The sequence below is a fragment of the Sus scrofa genome, chromosome 9 (assembly GCF_000003025.6).
Source record: "Sus scrofa isolate TJ Tabasco breed Duroc chromosome 9, Sscrofa11.1, whole genome shotgun sequence".
NCBI classification, from domain to species: domain Eukaryota; kingdom Metazoa; phylum Chordata; class Mammalia; order Artiodactyla; family Suidae; genus Sus; species Sus scrofa.
Window position 1 is genome coordinate 68170231 of NC_010451.4, and position 24146 is coordinate 68194376.

The 24146-nt window shown below is 34.7% G+C and overlaps 1 protein-coding gene across 1 annotated transcript in view; it reads left to right on the top strand.

Annotated features, from left to right (window-relative positions):
- The window catches only part of LOC100736569 (membrane cofactor protein-like), a 50181-nt gene extending 33655 nt beyond the window's left edge, over nt 1-16526 (top strand). The window contains exons 7-11 of the mRNA XM_003482667.3: nt 879-926; nt 6405-6458; nt 6967-7002; nt 7709-7907; nt 15141-16526. Of these exons, the coding sequence (XP_003482715.2) occupies nt 879-926; nt 6405-6458; nt 6967-7002; nt 7709-7907; nt 15141-15213 (410 nt within the window). The 3' untranslated portion in view covers nt 15214-16526. The remainder of the gene's footprint in view (nt 1-878; nt 927-6404; nt 6459-6966; nt 7003-7708; nt 7908-15140) is intronic.

Genomic DNA, 24146 nt, shown 5'->3' on the forward strand with positions numbered 1-24146 from the left:
GCTTCTAATTTATTCCCTACTGTCCTAATATTTTAAAGGATTAAGGGGACTTATTCATGTTAACATGGTATTTAGAATATCTTTTTATAATTACACCTGGTGCCCATTAGCCTCCTTGAGTACCTTGATGAAGTGCTGTGAAGTTTTGTGGGGAAAGAGATGGTTTTTTGGTAGATGATCTATAAAGATTGCGTATGAACAATACTCTCATTGACTTAACGCATGTTTACTCACACGATCCAGGTGGGAATGTGCACTATGTTTATTGATATGCTCTTTTGAAAGGATTAACCATAAGTATTTCATAAGGATTTAAAAATACTGATACAGTTTTGTATTTGAAAGAATAGATGAATTGCTTGTGAGAAAAAAATTTATTAAGAGTAGGAACTACAGAGATCTTTTTTTAAAGATATTGAAAATCAATTCTCCTTATGGATTGTCAGTCATTTTTATCATCACTTAGAGAAATACTATACCAAAAGGATCAGTAGCAACATATAATCATGTTAGGTCATATATAAATGTGCTAATGTGAAAAAAATGTCAAACAAATACTAAGTGAGAAAGAAAAAGATCCAAATTATGGAATACAATACTGCTTGGTGTATCTTTTAAACACCTAAGTTTTATGATGCATAATTAGTCAACTACAAGGATTTCCATTATAAAATGCGAAGTTGTAGTGAATATTTTATACATACATCTTTATGTACTTGTGCCAATATATGTTTGGGTTAAATTCCCAGAAGTAGAATTGCAAAGTTCTAAGTGTATGTGTATTATTGATTTAGAGAAATAATCATTAAAAAAACTAAAATTAAGCTCATGAATTTTTTTGATAAGGCTGGTGAATTGAATCAAATTTATTTTTCCAGGTTACAGGCCAACTTATCCAACCAAGAATCCAGTTGACAAATATCCAGGTTCAGTAACTCTTTATTTTACTTATCAAGAAATTTATGAGGTGATGGGTTAAAAATCATGTCTTATTTTAATTTGCATTTCTTTAATTATCATTGAGGCTAAACTTTTTCTCATCTACATTTATTTGTTCTTTGTTCATTTTTCTATTACGATTTATAATACATTATAATATTTTTCTTGTTGATTCAGACATTATGAATTAAAGCCTTTTTAATATGGGGGGCTTACATTCACTAATCAGTTTTCTTTTAAGATTGTTTTCAACTTTTTAGTTTTATTGAATTAGAGTTGATTTACAAGGTTGTGATAGTTTCTGCTGTACAACAAAATGATTGTTATGTATATATACATATACATACCTCCATTCTTTTTCAGATTCTTTTCTCATATAGATTATCACAGAATATTGGGTAGAGTTCCCTGTACTCTATAGCAGGTCTCTTTGGCCAGTCATTCCATATACCACAGGGTGCATATACCTATTAAACCAAAGTCTATCTCTCTTCTCAACCTGTCCTCTTTGGTAACTGTAAGTTTGTCTTCAAAATCTGTGAGTCTGTCTCTATTCTGCAAATAAATTCATTTATATCCTTTTAGATTCCACATATAAGTCATATCATATGATGTTTGTCTTTCACTGTCTGACTAACTTCACTTAGTATGATAATGGCTAGGTCCATCTGTATTGCTGCACATTGCATTATTTCATTGTTTTTTTATGGCTGAGTAATATTCCATTGTACCATGTCTTCTTTATATACTATCAGCTATAGACTGATTTTCATAACTTTTTGTTACATGAGTGGTATATGAGTATGTTTTTGTAAATTTTCAAACATTACAAAAGTATACCAAATAAAAGATTAATTCTTATCTTTCTCTAACCTATTACCTGAGTTAATCAATGTTAATAGTTTAGGGTATTTGAATCTATTTCTGTACATCAAAATCCATAATGTGAAGTTATACATTTACTTTGATTTTTTTTTCTTAAACAAAAATAGCATCACACTGCTCATATTTTGCTGAAACTTGTACTTTTTCTGGATTGTATTTTAACTTATTCTCATCCTTTTTAATAGTGACTTTAATATATGTTATCATATTTTATTTAACACTATTCTGTTACCAGTGGTCATTATATGTACAAAAGTTTTACATTAATAGGTATTTGGATGTACCAGTCTTTTCCCTAATGGCTATGAGTGTTGTGTCTTTCTTATAAAAGTTTAGGACTTCTCCATGCTGAAATTATATAAATATTTCAATTGTGCATCTGGTTTTATTCTTTGCATTTTGTCTTTGGTCATCTGAAATTCACTTTGGTATATGGAATGAGATTGGAACCCTCTTTACTCCACCTATCCCCATCCAATGGCAAAGTAGCACCATTTGTTAAACTAAGTTGTCTTCTCGCCATCTGTTTTGAAGTGTCAGTTTTTATCTTACATTAAATCCATAGGTCTTCTAGTCTCCCTTCTGTTCCCTTGAATCTGCCCATATCTGTGCCAATAACAAATCATTTTTAATTCTAGTGCTATGTTTTAATGTCTGACAGAATATTTCCTATCCCAAAGTGCACAGGTTACATTCATGTTAGTTTTTCCAGATCAAATTTTATTTAATTTTTCTTACCATTTTAGCCAATTCAGTAGCATTAAGTACATTCACATTGTTGTGCCATCATCACTGCTATCTATCTCTAAAGCTTTTACACTTTTTTTTCTCTTTTTTTTGGCCACCCTACAACAAATGGGGTTTTCCAGGCCAGTTGCAACACTGGATCCTTAACCCACTGTGCCAGGGATTGAACCTGCATCCCAGTACTCCAGAGACACCACCAATCCTGTTGCTCCATAGCGGGAACTCCTCTCTAAAGCTTTTTCATCATCTCAACTAAAATTTTACACCTATTAAGCAGTAATTCTCCTTTCCTAACTCTTTTTTCCAACCTCAAATAACTTCTATTCAACTTTCTGTCTCTATGACTTGCACTTATCTAAGTTATCTGGGTACCACATATACATAGAATTTTATGTATGTCCTTTTGTTGTCTGGCTTGTTTCACTTAGTATAATGTCATCAAAATTCATACTTCTACCATATATCAAAATTTTATTCCTTTTCATGACTGAAAAGATTCCAGTGTTTGTTTATATCTTCGTCTATTCATTCATCTGTGGATAGATACTGGGTGTTTTTTTTTTTTCCCCCCTTTTGACAATTTTAAATAGTGCTTCTTGGATGTTGGCATCCAAATATCTGTTTATGTCCCTGTTTTCAATTTGGGGTGGAATTGTTGCTATATATATATATATATATATATATATATATATATATATGCACACACACACACACATATTGCTTTTTAGGGCTGCACCTGCAACATATGGAAGTTCCTAGGCTAGAGGTTGAATCAGAGATACAGCTGCTGGCCTATGCCACAGCCACAGCAATGCAGGATCTGAGTTGTGTGTGCAACCTACATGATAGCTCACAGCAATGCCAGACAGTTAACCCACTGAGCAAGGCCAGGAATTGAATCCACATCCTCATGGATGCTAGTTGAGTTCATTACCACTGGGCCATGGTAAGAACTCCAATCTTTGTTTAATTTTCAGAAGAACATCCATACTGTCTTCCATTAAAGAATGTTTCTAGATAGCCAACAGGCACATGAAAAAATGCACATCACTAACTATTAAAGAAATGCAAACTACAATAAGGTGACCTTACACTGGTCAGGAAAAAAGTTTGCAAATAACAAATGCTGGAGAGAGTGTGGAGAAAAGGGAACCCTCCTACACTGTTGGTGGGAATGTAAGTTGGTGCAGCCATTATGGAAAGGAGTATGGAGCTTCCTCAAAAATCTATAAATAGAGTTGCTCTATGATACAGCAGTCTCACTACTGGCATATATCCAGACAAAACTATAATTCAAAAAGGTACATGCACCTGTGTTCACAGAAGCAGTATTCACAATAGCCAAGACATGGAAACAACCTAAATGTCCATCCACAGATGACTGGATTAAGAAGTTTTGGTACATACATGCAATAGACTACTACTCAGCCATAAAAATGAATGAAATAAAGCCATTTGCAGCAACATGGATAAACCTAGAGGTTATCATACTAAGTGAAGTAAATCAGAAAGAGATAAATACCTTTTAATATCACTTATATGTGGAATCGATTAACCATCCTTGAGTTCGCAGTAGCTCTAATCCAAGCCTACGTATTCACACTACTGGTAAAATATGGCACAAATGAGCTCACCTGCAGAATAGAAACAGACTCACAACCAAAGATAACAGACTTGTGATTGCCAAGGGGAAGGGAGGGTGGAATGGGGCAAGAATAGAGTGAGAGTTTGGAGTTAGCAGATGCAAACTATTATATACAGAGAGTGGATAACAACAAGGTCCTACTGTATAGCACAGGAATCTCTATTCAATATCCTGTGATAAACCATAATAGAAAAGAATAAAGGAATGTATGTGTGTCCACACATACGTATATATATCTGAATTTATTTGCTGTATAGCAGAAATGAATACAACATTGTAAATCAGGTATACTTCATTATTTTAAAAAATGTTTTTAGGTGGCTGCACCATTTTTATTCCCGCCAGTGATGCACAAGCTTTCTGAGTTCTGGACATGTTTGCCAACACATGTTAATTTCTGTTTTGTTTTTATTTCTTTTTAAATAACAGCCATCATAATATATGTTGGTTAATAAATGTGAGCTAGTATCTCATTGTGGCTTTTATTTCCTTTTCGTGTGTTTCTTGGCCATTCATATATCTTCTTTGGAGAGATGTCTATTCAAGTCCCATGGCTGTTTGTAAACATTTCTTTGTTGCTGTTATTGAGTTTTAAGAGTTCACTGCATATTTTGCATGTATGATTTGCAGATGTTTCCTCCCACTCAGTGACTTTCTTTTTCATGCTATTGATAGTGCCTCTTTGATGCACAAAAGTTTTTAGTTTTTATGTAGTCCAATAAATTTACTTTTTCTTTTGTCACCTGTGCGTTTGGTGTCATATATAAGAAATTATTTCCTATGGGTTTTTTTTCCTAAGAGTTACATAATTTTAGGTCTTTTGTGTTTTTTTGATCCATTTTGAATTACTTTCTGTACATGGTGTAAGGTAGGTGTCAAACTTCATTCTTTTGCCTGTGAATAACCAATTTTCCAAAAATTGGTTGTTGAAAAGACTGCCATTTTCCGATTTCTTAGCACCCTTGTGAATAATCATTTGACCATATAAGCAAGGGGTTATTTCTAGGTTCAGTATTCTATACCATTGGCCTGCATGTCTGTCTTTATGCCAGTAGCTTTTTAGTAAGTTTTAAAATCAGGATGTGTGAGTCCTCTCAGCTTAGATCTTCTTCAAGACTGTCTTGGCTATTGCTAGTCCCTTGATATTCCATATTGAATATAAGTTGTGTTTTTCTCCAAAATGCATTTTTAAGATGGTGATAGAGAGTGCATTTGATCTGTAAATTGCTTTGTGAAGTATTAAAATCTTAATATTAAAGCTTCTACTCCCTGAGCACAGGGTGTCTTTCCATTTCTTTATATCGTCTTCACTTTCAGTAATATTTTATAGTTTTCAGTGTACAAGTCTTTCACATCCCTGGATAAGTTCTGAGTATTTGATTCCTTTTGATGCTATGGTACATGAAATCGTTTGCTAATTTCCTTTTTGTATTGTTTATTGTAACATATAGAAACAACTGATTTTTACATGTTGATTTTGTAACCTTCAATTTTGCTGAATTTATGTATTAGTTCTAACAGTTGTGTGTGTGTATTTGTGTGCATGTGTGTGATCTTTATAAAGCTTTCTATGTAAAAAGGTCATGTCATCTATAAACAGGAATCATTTAACTTCTTCCTTCCCATTTGGATAATTTAAATTTCTTTTTTACTTAATTACTCTGACCCAAGTTTCCAATATTATGTTGAGTTGAAGTAGCTGCAGGCATCCTGTCTGGTTCTTGATCTTAAGGGAAAATGTTTTAGTATTTCAGCATTGGGTATGATGTTAGCTGTGAATTTTTTATGAATGGCCTGTATTATATTGAAGAGTCTTTCTATTCTAGAGCAACTTCTAAATTACTTTTAGGCCCTCATCTACCTTTTAATTTTAAGTAGAATCTCAATGAATTCAAGGCCAATTTTGAGAGTACACTAATAATAAATTTCCTTGCTCTACCACAGAATAGTCACAAGGAATATTAGTGGAAAGGAAGAAGAATGTTGATGGGATGGCATTGAACATAAAGTTATAATATTTATGATGCAACTTCTAATGAGAAATATTAATATAACATAAAGAAAATTATGGATTATAATTACGATTTATAAGTATGAATTTTAAGCAAAAATAAAAACCAATAAATTTACAGATCTTGAGATTTATTTAGCCTTTATTTTTACCTATTTCCCTGTTTTTTTTTTTCAGGCTATCCTAATCCCGATTTTGAAATACCATCACTTGACGACTTTGAGGATTTAGGTATTATTTTGGTTATTAATAACCCTGCATTGTGAGACCTTAGAGTTCTACATGGAAATATCATGTTCCAATCATTTTAAGATGGGGAAGAAACACTGTGTCACAAATAATTAATAGTAATTAAAATTTATAGTTATTTTAGTAGTGTGGCTATCACGACAAGTGTAAGTGGTAGTATGCGTAGAGACAGGTAGGTAACTTTCTCTAATTTAGTGAGTTCTAACTGTCCTGCTAACCATTACTAAATAATCTTGTGTGGTAACTACAGTACAAACAATAAGAAATCAGGTTCCTCTTAGGAGTTTCACAAGGTAGATCCTATACCTGAAATTTGTTTATAATGGTTCTGTGATCAAAATGACTTAGATGCTCTAGCAGTTATGCTAAAACTAGAATGATATATATTTTTGCTATAGTTTTTAGATGATATGATCAAAATTAAAATACAGCTACTATCTAGGACCCATACATGCTCAATATCTTCAAAACTGTTTTTCATTTTTCTCAGATGCCGGAATCATTGCTCTTATGGCTCTTACTGCAAGTAAGTATCTCAAACTTCTATATCATTTAAATCACAGTGTAATATGAAGAAATGCACTATTTTTTCAATGATTTTTAAGTTACTATTGTTTTTATAGCTTGAAATTAAGTAGAACAGTAGAAAAAAACTTAGCTTTTCTCTGATACACTATGTTGGGATGGCGATTTATATTCTTTTATATTTTATGTGTCCACTTAGTAACAATTTTCAAGATGTTATTCATGTGAGTTTGCTCTCCAAATATGCTTTTGGTAATTTTCTAAATTAAGAAAGGTCTCTGACTTACTATAGACAGTTTAAGTGTTTCCATGGGACTGGATTTAGATAGTGAAGAATCAACATGGAATATAAATGTATATAGGAGCTTAGGGTTAATAGATGCAAATTATTGCTTTTGGAATGGATTAGCAATGAGATCCTGCTGTGTAACACTGAGAACTATGTCTAGTTACTTATGATAGAACATGATAATGGGAGGAAAAAGAATGTATACATGTACATGTAACTGGGCCACCATGCTGTAGAGTAGAAAAAAAATTGTACTGGGGAAATAACAATAAAAATACTTTAAAAAATAAATAAATGTATATGAGCTTAAATAATAACATTTTCTGACCATAGAACTGTACCAACATTTTTTTTTTCTGCTTGGCTTGGAATCTTTGTAATTAGTTTAAACAGTCATTTGTTTCCTGTTTTCTTGTAGTTGTTGCTGTTGCAGTAGTTTTCACCTGCCTATACAGATGTCTTCGCAGTGAGAAGGAGGTGGTGAAGGATAAGAAAGGGGAGGAGGAAGAGGAGCAGAAGGAGGAGAAGAAGGAGAAAGAGGAGGAAACAGAGAAAAAGGAGGAGAAGGAGAAGAAGAAAGAGAAGGAGAAGGAGAAGAAAGAGAAGAAGAAAAAAGGGTAAATGGAAATATGTTTCCTCAAACTTATTCTAACCTTTTTACTCTTGACACACTTTTATGCATTTTTTTGTTTGTCCTCTATTTGCATGCCATATTTTTTTAATGTGCCTGCATGAGTGTGCTATCTGATTTGCATTTCATTGCTAAAAATGCTTTTAGCTGCTTTTAATATCATGGCAACAGGAGAAATTTGTGCAGTTTCTTCAGCTCTTACAACTGTAAGAAAAAGTTCTATGAGATTTGAGGTTTAAATGTTGCAGCAAATCATGGACCATTATGAAGACTTCCCTGCCCTAGATGTACAGTGCTTCCTCAGTTCAACTAATGGGAAAGAGGAAATTTTAAATGGCTCACTGTGGAGACTTTGACATTTGTATTAACTGGAATTTTTATGATGAAAATCTCCATCGGTCTATATAATTAGATCATTGTAAGAAGCTCTGAATGGCCTGGGAATTTCCACATGCCACAGGTGCATAAAAAAAAATAATTCATTTAATTTAATTAAACACAAGTTTGGAGTTCCCTCATGGCTCAGTGTGTTAAGGATTTAGTGTTGTCACTGCTGTGGCATGGGTTCCATCACTGGCCCAGGAACTTCTGCATGCCGCAGGCATGGCCAAAAAACAAAAACAAACAAACAAAAACACCCAAAACAAGAAGAGGCTATGTAGCTACAATTTGATTTCTTTCCAGTTAGAGTTGTTATTTATATAAGTTAAATTGGAGAATTAAAAGCAGCATTATTTGATTTTCCTTTTATGTTTTCTTAATTTACTAAGTGGCAAAAAAAACTGATGAGTTAAAATTCCTGAATGTGGTAGGATTTATAAGCCACCTCATTAATCTTGTTTTTATCTATAAAAATGAAAAGAGTTGGGGAGGGCTTAGAATAGAAAAAAGGTAAACAAATTGGTATTTTTCTAAGGAAAAGAGAGGTTTTAAACATAAAACTTAACTTTTTATGAAATAATTTGCATTTTTTTAATGAAAGACTTAGAATAAGTCATGGCCAATTAACCTGATTAACATAGACACAAAAATCCTCAACAAAATGCTAGCAAACTGAATTCAACAATACATTAAATGGATCATACACCATGATCAAGTAGAATTTTTCACAGTGATACAAGGATGGTTCAACATCTGCAAAATAATCAATGTGATACAACACATTAAAAAATGTAGGTTGAAATTATATGATCATTTTAATATATGTTGAAAAATCATTTGATAAAATTCATCATCCATTTATGGATAACAAAAAAATCTCAGCAAAGTGGGTATAGAGGGAACATACTTCAACATAATAAAAGCCATATATGACAAGTTCATAGCTAATATCGTCATCAACAGTAAAAAGCTGAAAGCTTTTCCTCTAAAATCAGGAGCAAGACAAGGATTCCCACTCTTGCCACTTTTATTCAACATAGTATTAGAAGTCCTAGCCATAGAAATCAGAGAAGAAAACAAAATAAAAATCATTCAAATTCAAAAGGAAAAAGTAAAGTTGTCATATTTACAGGTGACATGATATTATATATAAGAAAAACCCTAAAGACTTTACCAGAGAACTTTTAGAACTAATAAGAAAATTCAGTAAAGTTACAGGAAACAAAATCAATATACAAATATCTGTTGCATTTCTTATACCAACAACAAACTATCAGAAAGGGAAATTAAGAAAACAGTCTCATTTACAATAACATCAAAAAAGAAAAATACCTGTATCTAACCAAAGAGGTGGAAAATCTGTACACTGAAAATTATGTCACTAATTAAAGAAACTGAAGAAGACACAATAAATGGAAAGATAGTTCATGTTCATGGATTGGAAGAATTAACATTGTTAAGATGGTCATACTATCCAAAGCAATCTACACATTTAATGTGAGTCCCATCAAAATTCCAAGGACATTTTTCACAGAAATGGAACAAACAATCCTAAAAATTTTGTATGTAACCATAAAAGACCACAAATGGCCAAAGTAATCTTAAGAAAGAACAAAGCTGGAGACAGCATGCTCCCTGATTTCAAACTATATTACAGTATCTAGAAATCTTTTTGTCTCTTAGTTCATTATATTCAATTTAATCACCTCAATTATGTAGAATCATTTTTCATCTTTATTCTAGGTTAAGTTTCTAAGAAACAAAGTGAAGAGATATTTTATTGGAGGACAAGGACTAAGTATAGGCTTGACGAGTGGACAGAGCCTCACCCTGTTTATTCAAGAGTTCAGAAATCATTCTCTGCACACACCCATGCAGTTTTGGCATAGAAACAGACATGTAAGTCAGTGGAACAGAATAGAGAGTCCATAAATAAACCTACATATATAAAGTCAATTAATTTACAACAAAAGAGGCAAGAATATTCAATGGAGAAAGGAAAGTTTCTTCAATAAATGGTGTTGGGAAAACTGGACAGATACATGCAAAAGAATGAAACTGGACATATGACATTCACAAAATTAACTCAAAATAGATACGACTGGAATTTAAGCCCTGAAATCATAAAACTTCGAAGAAGACATAAGAAGAAGCTCATTAATATCCATCTTGGCAATGATATTTTTTGGATTTGACAGCATCGGCAACTAAATCATAGAAGTGGGACTATATAAAGCTAAAAAACTTCTACACAGCAAAGGAAATGATCAGCAAAATGACAAGGCAACGTACTGAATGGAAGAAAATAATTGCAAATCATATATGTGATAATGGATTAATAGTCAAAATATGTGAACTCATGTAACCCAATAGTAAAATATCAAGCATTTCGATTTTAAATGGGGTAGAGTGGATAAGCAATGAGATCCTGCTGTATAACACAGGGAACTATGTCTAGTCACTTGTGATGGAACATGATGGAGGATAATGAGATAAAAAGAATGTATGTATATTCATATATATATGAATGACTGGGTCACTTTGCTGTACAGCAGAAATTGACAGAACAATGTAAATAAACTATAATAGAAAAACTAAAAACCTGAAATTTTGTTTTAAAAATAGAATGGGCACAGATGGATTAAAAATCTAAATATAAGACCAGATACTATAAAACTCTTATAGGGAAATAGAGGCAGAAGACTCTATGACATAAGCCACAGTGATATATTTTTGAATTCACCTCCTATGGTATTTAAAATAAAAACAAAAAATAAACAAATTGGACCTGATTAAACTTAAAAGCTTTTGTACAGTAAAAGAAACTGTAAACAAAGTAAAATTCAGTCCACAGAATGGGAGAAAATATTTGCAAATGAAGTGACTGACAAGGAATTAATTGTCAAAATATACAAACAACCCATGAAGCTCAATATCAAAAAAACAAACAACCCATTTGAAAAATGGAGAGAAGATACAAATATACATTTCTCCAAAGAAGACATAAGATGGCAAAAAAACACATGAAAAGATGCTCAACATCACTAATTATTAGAGAAATGCAAATTGAAACTACAATGAGGTACCACCTCATACCAGAGAGAATGGCCATCATCAAAAAGTCTACAAACAATAAATACTGGAGAGGGTGCTGAAAAAAGGGAACCCTCCTATACTGTTGGTGAGAATATACATTGATACAACCACTATGGAAAACAGTATGGAGGTTCCTCAAAAAACTAAAAATAGAACTACCATATGATCCAGCAATCCCATTCCTGGACACCTATCCAGAGAAATTCATAATTCGAAAAGACACATGCACCCCAATGTTAATTGCAATACTATTTAAAATAGCCAAGTCCTAGAAGGAACCTAAATGTCCATTAGCAGAGGAATGGATAAAAAAAGATGTGGTAATAAAATAAAAAAAAAAGATGTGGTACATATATATGATAAAATATTATTGTTCTTTTCTAGGAGCCTTATGGTGTCATATATTTAAGTCTTTAAGCCATTTTGAGTTTATTTCTGTGTATGGTGTGAGGGAGTATTCACAACAACTGTCCAACTTTCCCAACATAACTTACTGAAGAGACTGTCTTTTCTCCATTGTATATTCTTACCTCCTCTTTGTTGAAGATTAGTGTGTGGGTTTGTTTCTGGACTCTCTAATCTGTTCCATTGATCCATATGTCTGTTTTGTGCCAATACTGTGCTGTTTTGATTCCTATAGCTGTGTGGTATTTTCCAAAGTCTGTGAGGGTTATACCCCCTATTTTTTTCTTTTTCCTCTGAATTGCTTTGGCAATTCTAGATCTTTTATCTTTCTATTTATAAAGTTTAGGATTATTTGTTGTAGTTATGTGAAAATTATCATGGGTAATTTGGTAGGAATCATATTAAATCTATAGATTGTTTGGGGTGGTATGGCCATTTTAACAGTATTAATTCTTCCAATCCAAGAGCAAGGGATATCTTTCCATTTCTGTGAACCATCTTTAATTTCCTTTATCAGTGTTTCATAGTTCTCAGTCTATATGTCTTTCACCTCCTTGGCCAGGTTTATTCCTAAGTATTTTATTCTTGTCGATGTAAATTTAAAAGGGATTTTTTGTTTATATTCCTTTTCTTATATTGCTTTTTGTTTGGGTTTCTTTTTCACTTTGGGGTACTTCACTGTTAATGTAAAGAAGTGCAACCACTTTCCATGTGTTAATCTTATATCCTGGTACCTTACTAAATTTATCAGTTCTGCTAGTTTTTGTGTGGAGTCTTTAGGGTTTTCTAAATATATTATCGTGTCACCTGCATATAGTAACAGTTGTACATCTTCCCTTCCAATTTGGATACATCTTACTTTTTTTCTTTCCTTATTGCTATGGCTTGGACTTCCAATACTATGCTGAATAGAAGTGGTGACAGTGGGCATCCCTGTGTTGTTCCAAATTTCATTGAGAAAGCTTTTCATCTTTTCACCATTGTGATGAATTACGTTGATTGTACATTTGTCCTAAATAGCTCTTATTATATTGAGATATGTACCCTCTATACTCACTTTGACAAGAGTTTTTGTCATGAATGGATGTTGAATTTTATCAAATTCTTTTTCTGCATCTATTGAGATTATTATGTGGTTTTTGTCATATTGATGTGGTGTATCACATTGATTTGTGTATGTTGAACCATTCATATGACCCTGGGATAAATCCAACTTGATCATGGCATATGATCTTTTTAATGTTATTGGATTATATTTGCTAATATTTTGTTGACAACTTTTGTGTCATATTCATCAAAGAGATTGGCCTGTAATTTTCTTATTTAGTGTTATCTTTGTTTGGTTTTAGTATCAGGGTGATCATGGCTTCATAGAATGACTTTGGGAGAGTTCCCTTCTCTTCAATTTTTTTGAAAGAGTTTGAGAAGTATAGGTATAAATTTTTCTTTGTAGGTTTTGGTAAAATTTGCCTGTGAAAGCATCAGGTCCTGACAGTTGTTTGTATGGAGGTTTTTTTTTATTATTACATATTTTATTTCCCTTCTAATAATCAGTCTCTGAATTATCTATTTCTTCTTGACTCAGATTTGGTAGACTGTATGTCTCTAGAAATTGTCCATTTCTTCTGGGTTGTCCAATTTGCTGGGATATAATTGTTCAGAGTATTCTCTTATGGTTTCTTGTGTCAGAATGTGTACCTGTATTAGCTGGGAAGAGAGAAGATATTTTCCCATGATTCATAATGTGATGTGCTATCCTGGGTTATAGTTATGAGTGAATCTGGCAGCAGGTTCTACAAAGGCCAACAGGAAGGGAAATTTCTAGGTAAAAGCAAAGTGGTGTCCAATCACAGGGGCAAAGGAAAGACAAAACATAATCACTTGAATAGCAGTGTGACGTACCCAGCCCTATATATCTGCTCGTTTGTCTAAGGATACCTTTGTGGCTAAAGCCACCCAGGAAAGTGGTATAGCCATGAGCTTTACTACTCATGGCTATAAACACCTGAAGTTAACAATGAATGCTGTAGGTAATGACATAACCTGAAGTTAACTTAATGAATGTTGTAGGTAATATGACGTAACCGTAATTAGTAACTCACTTTCAAATTTTAATCTTGAAATAGCTTTGTTGTTTTATCAAATGAATGTTTCTTTAAATTCATATTAATGATTATTTATCTTTCTCATAGATTAAATTTTTATTTAAAATTCTATTGAACAAAAAAGTGATTTCACTACTACTAGGAAAAAAAGTGTATTGACTTCAAAAAGTAGAAAAATATAGTGTCTTGGAGGGTTCAGTGACAGGCCTAATCATTGGCTCACTCTCCACAATAGTCCTTAGAAAACTGCTTTATTATATATCTGCTCGTTTCTCTAAGGATACCTTTGTGGCTAAAGCCACCCAGGAAAGTAGTATAGCCATGAGCTTCAAGTTGTCTGTAAACACCTGAAGGGCTGTGATAATCATGGTTCAAAGGAAATAAGAAAGTCTCTGCTATGAACACAGTTAGCTGTTACATGGGGTAGGCATTCTGAAGTATTTTCTGGTGTGGGAATATTGTAAATAACTGACTGATGCACATTTGGTTGTAGTCTGTCGTTTAGAGTCAGTTTCCTATTTCAGAAATGGTTCATCCTGTGTAAGGTGACCTTGAGTGCAAAGTACACATCAGATTCAAAGACTTAGACTAAAGAATTGTAGAAGCATGGATATTGGGTTAAGTAAAATATATTAAAACTAATTTTCCTGCTTCTTTTCCAATTTTAAATCCAGAATTGCCTGTGTGACTTGCATTATATCTTGGAGGCTATCACTGGACTTAATAGATATTAGAAAGATGTCTGTTGTTATAATAGAAGTGTGATATGAATTTTAATTAGGATACTCTCTTATTAGAGCACATAATTGCCTTGAAAGTGAGGGATAAATTAGATATTACTGAACTTGAACACTGCTGGAGTTGTAACCTTTTTAAACTTTTTGGAGCCGGAATTAAAAGTACATTATTAGGGAGAATGCATGTTTCTCTGTAGTCTCTCCCACTGGACCTAAACTAAAATAAGTGAATAATTTTAACTATATGAAAATGCTCTATTTCTTGTTTTGGAGGAAACTAGAAGTAGAGAATGGGGATAGAAAAGGGGTGCTCTAATGAACTATTTAAACATTTGAAATTACTTCAAAAGAATCATTGATTTCCTAGTTCAAAGACTCTTACTATTTACTATAAATACATTTTTATTGCCCATTTTCTAAAGAGACTTCTGGAATTGAATTTTTGTATTTAAGTATGTTCACCCCTGATGTTATCTTTTTTTTCTTGACATGTAGGAAAAAAGAAGCTGGTGCTGTATCCGCTACTCAAATGGAAAAACCAACCAGTCCATCAGTGCAGAAGCACTAATTTTTCTTCCACAAACCCATATATCAGTTTATCTTTTGATTCTGTTAATATGTTAAGATCTACAGTAAATTCATACAGAAACTATGGAAAACCATATGTAGGTTCCTCAAAAAATTAAAAATAGAGCTACTATATGATCCAGCAATTCCACTGTAGGTATATATCCAAAGAAAACAAAATCACCAGTGGAAGAGATAACAGCACCCACTGTGTAATGCAGCATTGTTTACAGTAACCACAATATGGAAACAGCCTAAGTGTCCAGTGTCAAATGAATGGGTGAAGAGAATGTGAGGTAGATATATAGATACACACACACACACACACACACACACACACACCTACACCTATATATACATTCATAAATAGATACAGACAGTGGAATACCATTCAACCATTAAAAAGAAAGCCCTGCCATATGTGACAATACTTATGAAACTTGAGCACATTATGGTAAGTAAATAAGTCGTACAGAAAGACACAAATACTCTATGATCTCACTTATAGGTAGAATCCAAAAATCCACACACAGAAAAAGAAATCAGATTTCTGGTTGCCAGAGGCAGGGGATGAGGGTGGTGTAAGAAATGGGTGAAAGGTGTCAAAAGGTACAAAGTAGCAGGTATAAGATAAGTACTAGGATATCATGTACAGCATGGTGACTATAATTAGTAATGCTGTGTTGTATACAGCTGGCTCTGTATTTGATGGTCCCCCATCCATATCTGTGGCTATGGAGAGCTGGTTGTGCTTTGCCACAATATATAAGAGACTTGAGCATTCAGGATTTTATTTGTAGGGGAAGAGGATGGGAATCTGGAACCAATCCCCCTCATATATCAAGGGATGACAGCTTTACAAGTTGTTAGAGGGTAGGTCTTTGATGTTCTGATCACAAGGAAGAATAAAAAAAATTTTGTAACTATGAGAGGTGATGCATATTAAGAATTTATTGTAATCATTTCATAATATTTACATTATCAAGTCATGCTGTATACCCTCAACTTAAACAGTTTTACACAGGTTACCTCCTTTTCTTCTTCACTTTGTCACACGTTGCAGAGATGGCAATTTTCACAGTTTATGGCAACCCTACACCAGCAAGTTTATTGGTGCCATTTTCGCAACAACATTTACTCATTTTGTGTCTCTGTGTCACATTTTGGTAATTCATGCAGTATTTAAATTTTTTATTATCATCATTCTGTTTGTTATGGTGATCTCTGTTCAATTATATTTCATGTCACTGCTGTTATTCACTGAAGATGCAAATGATTATTAGTACTTTTAGCAATAAATTATTTTTTAATTAAGTCATGCACATTGTTTTTTTAAAGACATTATGCTATTAGACACACTATAGGCCACAGAACAGTGCAAATATAAAACTGGGGACTCATACAGATCATAGGACTCATTTCACTGTGAAGCTGGCTTTAATGTAGTGATCCAGAAGCAAACCTGCAATATTTCGAGATATGCCTATGTGTCACTATGTCTCAGTGAAACCAAATGGGAAAAAAAAAATCTACAAAATCTATACTCTAATTTCTTCCACTCTAATGAATGCAATTGTTAAGTCACAATGCTAACGTTTTAATGTAACTTGAATGGAGTTGCCATCTTTTCTGCTTCACTGAAATGTGTAGGGATTTGGGATTGAATATCTTGCCTATTTTCCTGAAAAGAGCAGTTGAATTGATAGGGTAATTCAAGACAGTGTCCCTGGTAGTATTAAGGCAAAAAAATGTGATTTTTTAAAATAAAATCTCCAAAGTCAGAGAATATAATTCAAAATGAAATCACATTTCATTTGTAAAGAAAGTGATTTTGGAATCTTTTCTGTTCAAGTAAATGCCAACTGAGATGGGATTAAGATGGCGGAATGGAAGGACTGGAGCTCAACTTCTCGCCTAAAAACAACAAAATTCACAACTAAAGGCTGAGCAATCTTTACCCAAATGGACCAGAAACCTTAAAAAAGATAACCTATTCCGGAAGACAAAGAGGAGGCCACATCAAGAGGTAGGAGGGGTGATTATGTGATATAAACAACCCTATACCTCCTGGGTGGGAAGCCCCACAGACTGGGAACTAACTGGTTCACAGAGACTCACCTACAGGAGTGAGAATTCTGAGCCCAACATCAAACTCCCACGTGTGGGGATCTGCCACTGGGAGAACAAGCCCCTGGAACATCTAGCACTGAAGGCCAAAGGGGCTTGTGCACAGGAGCTCCATGGGTCTGGGGGAAACAGACCCCATTCTTAAAAGGCGCACACAGACTTTCACGTGCACTGGGTCCCAGGGCAAAGCAAAGTCTCCAAGGGAATCTGGGTCAAACCTGACTGCAGTTCTTAGAGGACATCGTGGGAAAACAGGGGTGAATGTGGCTTGTTGTGAGGGAAGAACATTGGAAGCAAAGCTCTTGGGAATATTCAGCAGGTGCCTTTCTCTGGAGATGGCCATTTTGGGAAAATCTGGCCCCACCCATCAGTCAGCTGAGAAGCCCCAGGGCAAACAACAATCCAGGTGGGATCACAGCCCCTCAGTAAACAGGCTGCCTAAAGACCCCCTCAGGCACAACACCACCTCTAATCCCATCCAGAGACAAGGCCCCACCCACCAGTGGGATTAGAATAAGCTCCACCTACCAGAGGGCAAGCATCAGTCCCTCCCATCAGGAAGCCTACATCAAGCCCCCGTACCAACTTCAGCCACAAGGGGGGCAGACACCGGAAGTAAGAGAGGCTACAACTCTATTATCTGTAAAAAGGTCACCACACCAAAAACCTATAAAAATGAAAAGACAAAGAACTATGACTCAGATGAGGGAGAAAGGAAAAACCCTAGAAAAACAGCTAAGTGATGAGATTCTCAACCTCCAGGAAAAAGACTTGAGACTGTTGATGCTGAAGATGATGCAAGACATTGGAAATAAACTGGAGGCAAAGATGGATAACTTACAGGAAACACTGAGGAAAGAGATAGAAGATATAAAACTTAAATAAGAAGAGATGCAAAATACAATAACTGAAAGAAAAAATTCACTAGAAGCAGCTAACAGCAGAATACAGGAGGCAGAAGAACCAATAAGCGAGGTGGAGGACAGATTAGTGGAAATTACAGATGCAGAACAGAAAAAAAAGATTGAAAACAAATGAAGAGAGTCTCAGAGAACTCTGGGACAACATTAAACGCCCCAACATCCATATTATAGGGGTGCCAGAAGGAGAAGAGAGAGAGAAGGGGCAGAAAAAATATTCCAAGAGATAATAGCTGAAAACTTCCCTAACATGGGAAAGGAACCACTCACTCAAATCCAGGAAGCACAATGAGTACCATATAAAATAAACCCAAGGAGGAATACACCAAGACACATATTAATCAATCTGACCAAAATTAAAGACAAAGAGAAAATCTTGAAAGCAGCTAGGGAAAAGAAACAAGTAACATACAAGGGAACCCCAATAAGGTTATCGGCAGATTTTTCAGCAGAAATTCTGTAGGCCAGAAGGGAGTGGCATGATGTATTTAACATGATGAAAGGAAAAAACCTCCAACTAAGATTACTTTACCCAGCAAGGCTCTCATTCAGATTTGAAGGAGAAATCAAAACCTTCACAGACAAGCAAAAGCTGAGAGAATTCAGCAACACTAAATCAGCCTTACAACAAATACAAAAGGAACTTCTCTAAGCAGAAAAGACAGCACAGGAAACAAAAATGCCAAAAATGATAGGGCTCACCAGTAAAGGCATATATACAGTAAAGATATGTAATCATCCATGTACAATTATACCACCAAAATCAGATCATGAGAAGCGAAGGGTACAAATGCAGGACACTGGAGATGAACTTGCAATTAAGAGAACAACTTTTTTTTAAATATCTACACACCCAACATAGGTTCACCACAATATATAAGGCAACTGCTAACAACCTTAAAAGGACAAATAGACAATAACACAATCATAGTGGGGGACTTTAACACCCCACTTACAGCAATGGACGGATCATCCAGACAGAAAATCAGTAAGGAAACACAGGCCCTGAATGATACATTAAACCAAATGGACTTAGATATTTATAGGACAGTCCATCCAAAAGCAACAGAAGAAACATACTTCTCAAGTGCACATGGAACATTCTCTAAGATTGATCACATCCTGGGCTACAAATCCAACCTCAGTAACTTTAAGAAAATTGAATTCACATCAAGCATCTTTTCCAACCACAACACCATACAACTGGAAATCGACAACAAGAAAAAATATCCAAAAAACACAAACACGTGGAGACTAAACAACATGCTACTAAACAACCAATGGATCACTGAAGAAATCAAAGAGGAAATTAAAAAATACCTAGAAGCAAATGACAACAAAGATTGACACTCCAAAACCTATGGGATGCAGTAAAAGCCATTCTAAGGGGAAAGTTTATAGCAATACAAGCCCACCTCAGGAAACAAGAAAAAGCTCAAATAAACCAGCTAACTTTACATCTAAAACAGCTCAAGAGAGAAGAACAGATAAGACCTAAAGTTAGTAGAAGGAAAGAAATCATAAAAATCAGAGCAGAAATCAATGAAATATAAACAAAGAAAACCAGAGAAAAGATCAATGAAATGAAAAGCAGGTTCTTTGAAAAGATCAACAAAATTGATAAACCCTTGGCCAGACTTATCAAGAAAAAGAGAGGACTCAAATCAATAAAATTAGAAATGAAAAAGGAGAAGTAACAATGGTCATCACAGAAATACAAAGGATCATAAGAGACTACTATATGCAACTACATGCCAATAAAATGCAAAACCTAGAAGAAATGGAAAAATTCTTAGAAAAGTACAATCTTTCAAGACTAAACCAAGGTGAAATAGAAAAGATGAATGGACTAATCACAAGAACTGAAATTGAAACTGTGATTAAAAAACTTCCAACAAATAAAAGTCCAGGATCAGATGGCTTCACAGGCGAATTCTATCAAACATTTAGAGAAGAGCTAACACCTATCCTTCTGAAACTATTTCAAAAAATTGCAGAGGAAGGGATAATCCCAAACGCATCACCCTGATACCAAAACCAGACAAAGATACCACAAAAAAGAAAACTACAGGCCCATTTCACTGATGAACATTGATGCAAAAATCCTCAACAAGGTACTAGCAAACCGCATCCAACAATACATTAAAAGGATTATACAGCATGATCAAGTGGGATTTATCCCAGGGATGCAAGGGTTCTTCAATATCTGCAAATCCATCAGTGCGATACACCACATTAACAAACTGAAAAATAAAAACCACATGATCCTCTCAATAGTCACGGAAAAAGCCTTTGACAAAATCCAACACCTATTTCTGATAAAAACCCTACAGAAAGTGGGCATAGAGGCAAACTACCTCAACATAATAAAGGCCGTATATGACAACCCCTCAGCGAACATAATTCTCAATGGTGAAAAGCTGAAAGAATTCCCGCTGAGATCAGGAACAAGACAAGGATGTCTGCTCTCACCACAACTCTTCAACATAGTTTTGGAAGTCCTAGCCATAGCAATCAGAGAAGTAAAAGAAATAAAAGGAATCCAAATTGGAAAGGGAGAAGTAAAACTATCACTCTTTGCAGATGACATGATACTATACCTAGACAATCCTAAAGACTCTACCAGAAAACTACCAGAGCTCATCCATGAATTTGGCAGTCACAGGATACAAAATTAATACACAGAAATGGACGGCATTTCTATACACTAACAATGAAAGATCAGAAAGATAAATTAGGGAAGCAATCCCGTTTACATGACATCCAAAAGAATAAAATACCTAGGAGTAACCTACCTAAAGAGACAAAAGACCTGTACTCTGAAAACTATAAGCCACTGAGGAAGAAATCAAAGTTGACACAAATAGATGGAAAATATACCATGCTCTTGGATTGTAAGAGTCAATATTATCACAATGACTATACTACCTGAGGCAATCTACAGATTCAATGCAATCCCTATCAAATTACCAAGGACATTTTTCACAGAACTTGAACAAAATATTTTAAAGTTTGTTTGAACTCACAAAAGACCCAGAATAGCCAAAGACATCCTGAAAAAGAAAAATTGAGCTGGAGGAATCAGGCTCCCGGACTTCAGACTATACTACAAAGCAACAGTCATCAAAACTGTATGGTACTGGCACAAAGACAGAACTATAGATCAGTGGAACAAGATAGAAAGCCCAGAATTCAACCCACACACCTACAGCCAACTCATCTATGACAAAGGAGGCAAGAATATACAATGGAGAAAAGACAGCTTGTTCAATAAGTGGTGCTGGGAAAACTGGACAGCCACATGGAAAAGAATGAAATTAGAACACTCCCTAACACCATACACAAAAATAAACTCCAAATGGATTCAAGACCTAGATAGAAGACCAGACACTATAAAACTCTTAGAGGAAAACATAGGCCAAACACTCTCTGACATTAACAACAGCAACATCTTCTCAGATCCACCTCTCAGAGTATTGACAACAAAAACAAAAATAAACAAATGGGACCTAATCAAATGTAAAAGTCTCTGCACAGCAAAGGAAACCCTAAACAAAATGAAAAGACAACCCACAGAGTGGGAGAAAATCTTTGCAAGTGAATCAGCTGACAAGGGATTAATCTCCAAAATTTATAAACACCTTCTGCAGCTCCATACCAAAAAAACCAAACAACCCCATCAAAAAATGGGCAGAAGATGTAAACAGACAGTTGTCCAAAGAAGACATCAGATGGCCAAAAAACACATGAAAAGATGTTCAGCATCACTCATTATTAGAGAAATGCAAATCAAAACCACTCTGAGGTACCACCTTACACCAGCCAGAATGGCCATCATCCAAAAGTCTACAAACAATAAGTGTTAGAGAAGGTGTGGAGCAAAAGGAACACTAGTACACTGTTGGTGGGATTGTAAATTGGTGCAACCACTGTGGAAAGCAGTATGGAGTTTCCTCAGAAAACTAAACATAGAACCACCATTTGATCCAGCAATCCCACTCCTGGGCATCTATCCAAGAGAAAACCATGTCTCTCAAAGACACATGTACTCCGATGTTCATTGTAGCACTGTTTGCAATAGCCAAGACATGGAAACAACCTAAATATCCATCGACAGAAGAGTGGATCAAGAAGAAGTGGTACATATACACAATGGAATATTACTCAGCCATTAAAAGGAACGAAATACTGGCATTTTTAGCAACATGGATGGACCTAGAAATTATCATGCTAAGTGAAGTCAGCCATACAATGAGACACCAACATCAAATGCTTTCACTGGCATGTGGAATCTGTAAAAAGGACAGACTGAACTTCTTTGCAGAACAGATGCTGACTCACAGACACTGAAAAACTTACGGTCTCCAGAGGAGACAGTTTAGGGGTGGGGGGATGTGCTTGGGTTATGGGATGGAAATTCTGTGAAATTGGATTGTTATGATCATTATACAACTACAGATGTGATAAATTGAGTAAATAAAAATAAATAAATAAATAAAGGACACAGCCTTGAGAGATTAAAAAAGAAAAACAAAGTTAATACCACCTATTTATATTTATTCATCTACAATCCAAAAATATGCTATATATATTACTATAAAAAGCTTTTAGAAATGTGTGTACACTACTTCAGCCCTTAGACAGTAAAAATAAGAACACTGAATACTGAGAATTTAAACACATTTGTCTTAAGATGATTATTGAAAACTCTTAAAGGGGTAAAATTGTATTTTAAAAAATTACATGTAACTTCTTTGTGATTGAGAAAAGCTATAAAGTTTATATATGGCATTCACCATTTTCAATAACAATAAGCCAGTCTAGGAAATTAAGAAGAATTCAGCATCAGTTTCGGGCTTCTGGAAACAGGAGGAGGGCTCTAACACCCATAATAAGAATGTTAGCTCAGTATAAAGTGACCTTCTAGTTTGCCTAAAAAGAATTCTACTCTTTAGACAATTAGAATCCACTCTAAATTCTGGCCATAGGTGGCCTTCCCCCCCAACTTGAATAAAGACATCTCTTTCTGCAAACGTGTCATCTGCAGGTAGGCAGCTAATATAGAGAATAAATTCATCAGAGAACCTCAAGCTGCATCAGGATCTCAGTCTTCGTGGGCACCTCACCTTGTCTGTAAAGGGCTGAGTAAAAATGAAGCCACATATTTCAGAAAGGCAAACTTTGTGGATCCGCTGTTGTTCATGCAAAGGGAGGAAAAGAGGAAACAGCTGAGGTAACTCTTGATGCTCAGGTGACACAGATCCCAGCCCTCTCCTCTGTCCTCAAACCTGGAAGGGCCTCTTTCCAATGGGCCAGAGGCCAAAGAGGATGGACTGCCATTCTAATTCGAATAACACTCTTACAGGTTTTGTTTTACACTGTTATAGTTAGTAGCATATGTCAGGGCAAATAAATGTTGCCTCGATAAAGGTAGGAATGATGAATCAGACGTCAATGGGAGGAAAAAATTTTATGTATACATGTATGTGTAACTGGGTTCCCATGCTGTACAGTGAGGGGGGGGGAATGTGTTGGGGAAATAACAATAAAAAATAAATTAAAAATAAAAAAAGTGGGCCAGCGTAAAAATTATTTTATTCCCTGAGGACTTGTTTTTAGGACACTAAGTGTTCCTTCCCTTTGGAATCTCCAGTGAGACACTTTAGAAGATAAGTTTGAGCAGAAATAAAGAGGAGTTCTGGGATAAATATAGAGTTGAAGTTTTATTGTGTCTATTTTCAAGACTGTAACACATTCTTAGAAACAAGGGATGGCTGTAGTTTTTATTTTTAAAAAATCTTCAAAGAGTGTTTGCAACCAAAGACTATCATGCTTACCAAAATAGACTTTCATAGTTTCCACTTCAGTATTTCCCCCTTAATATATT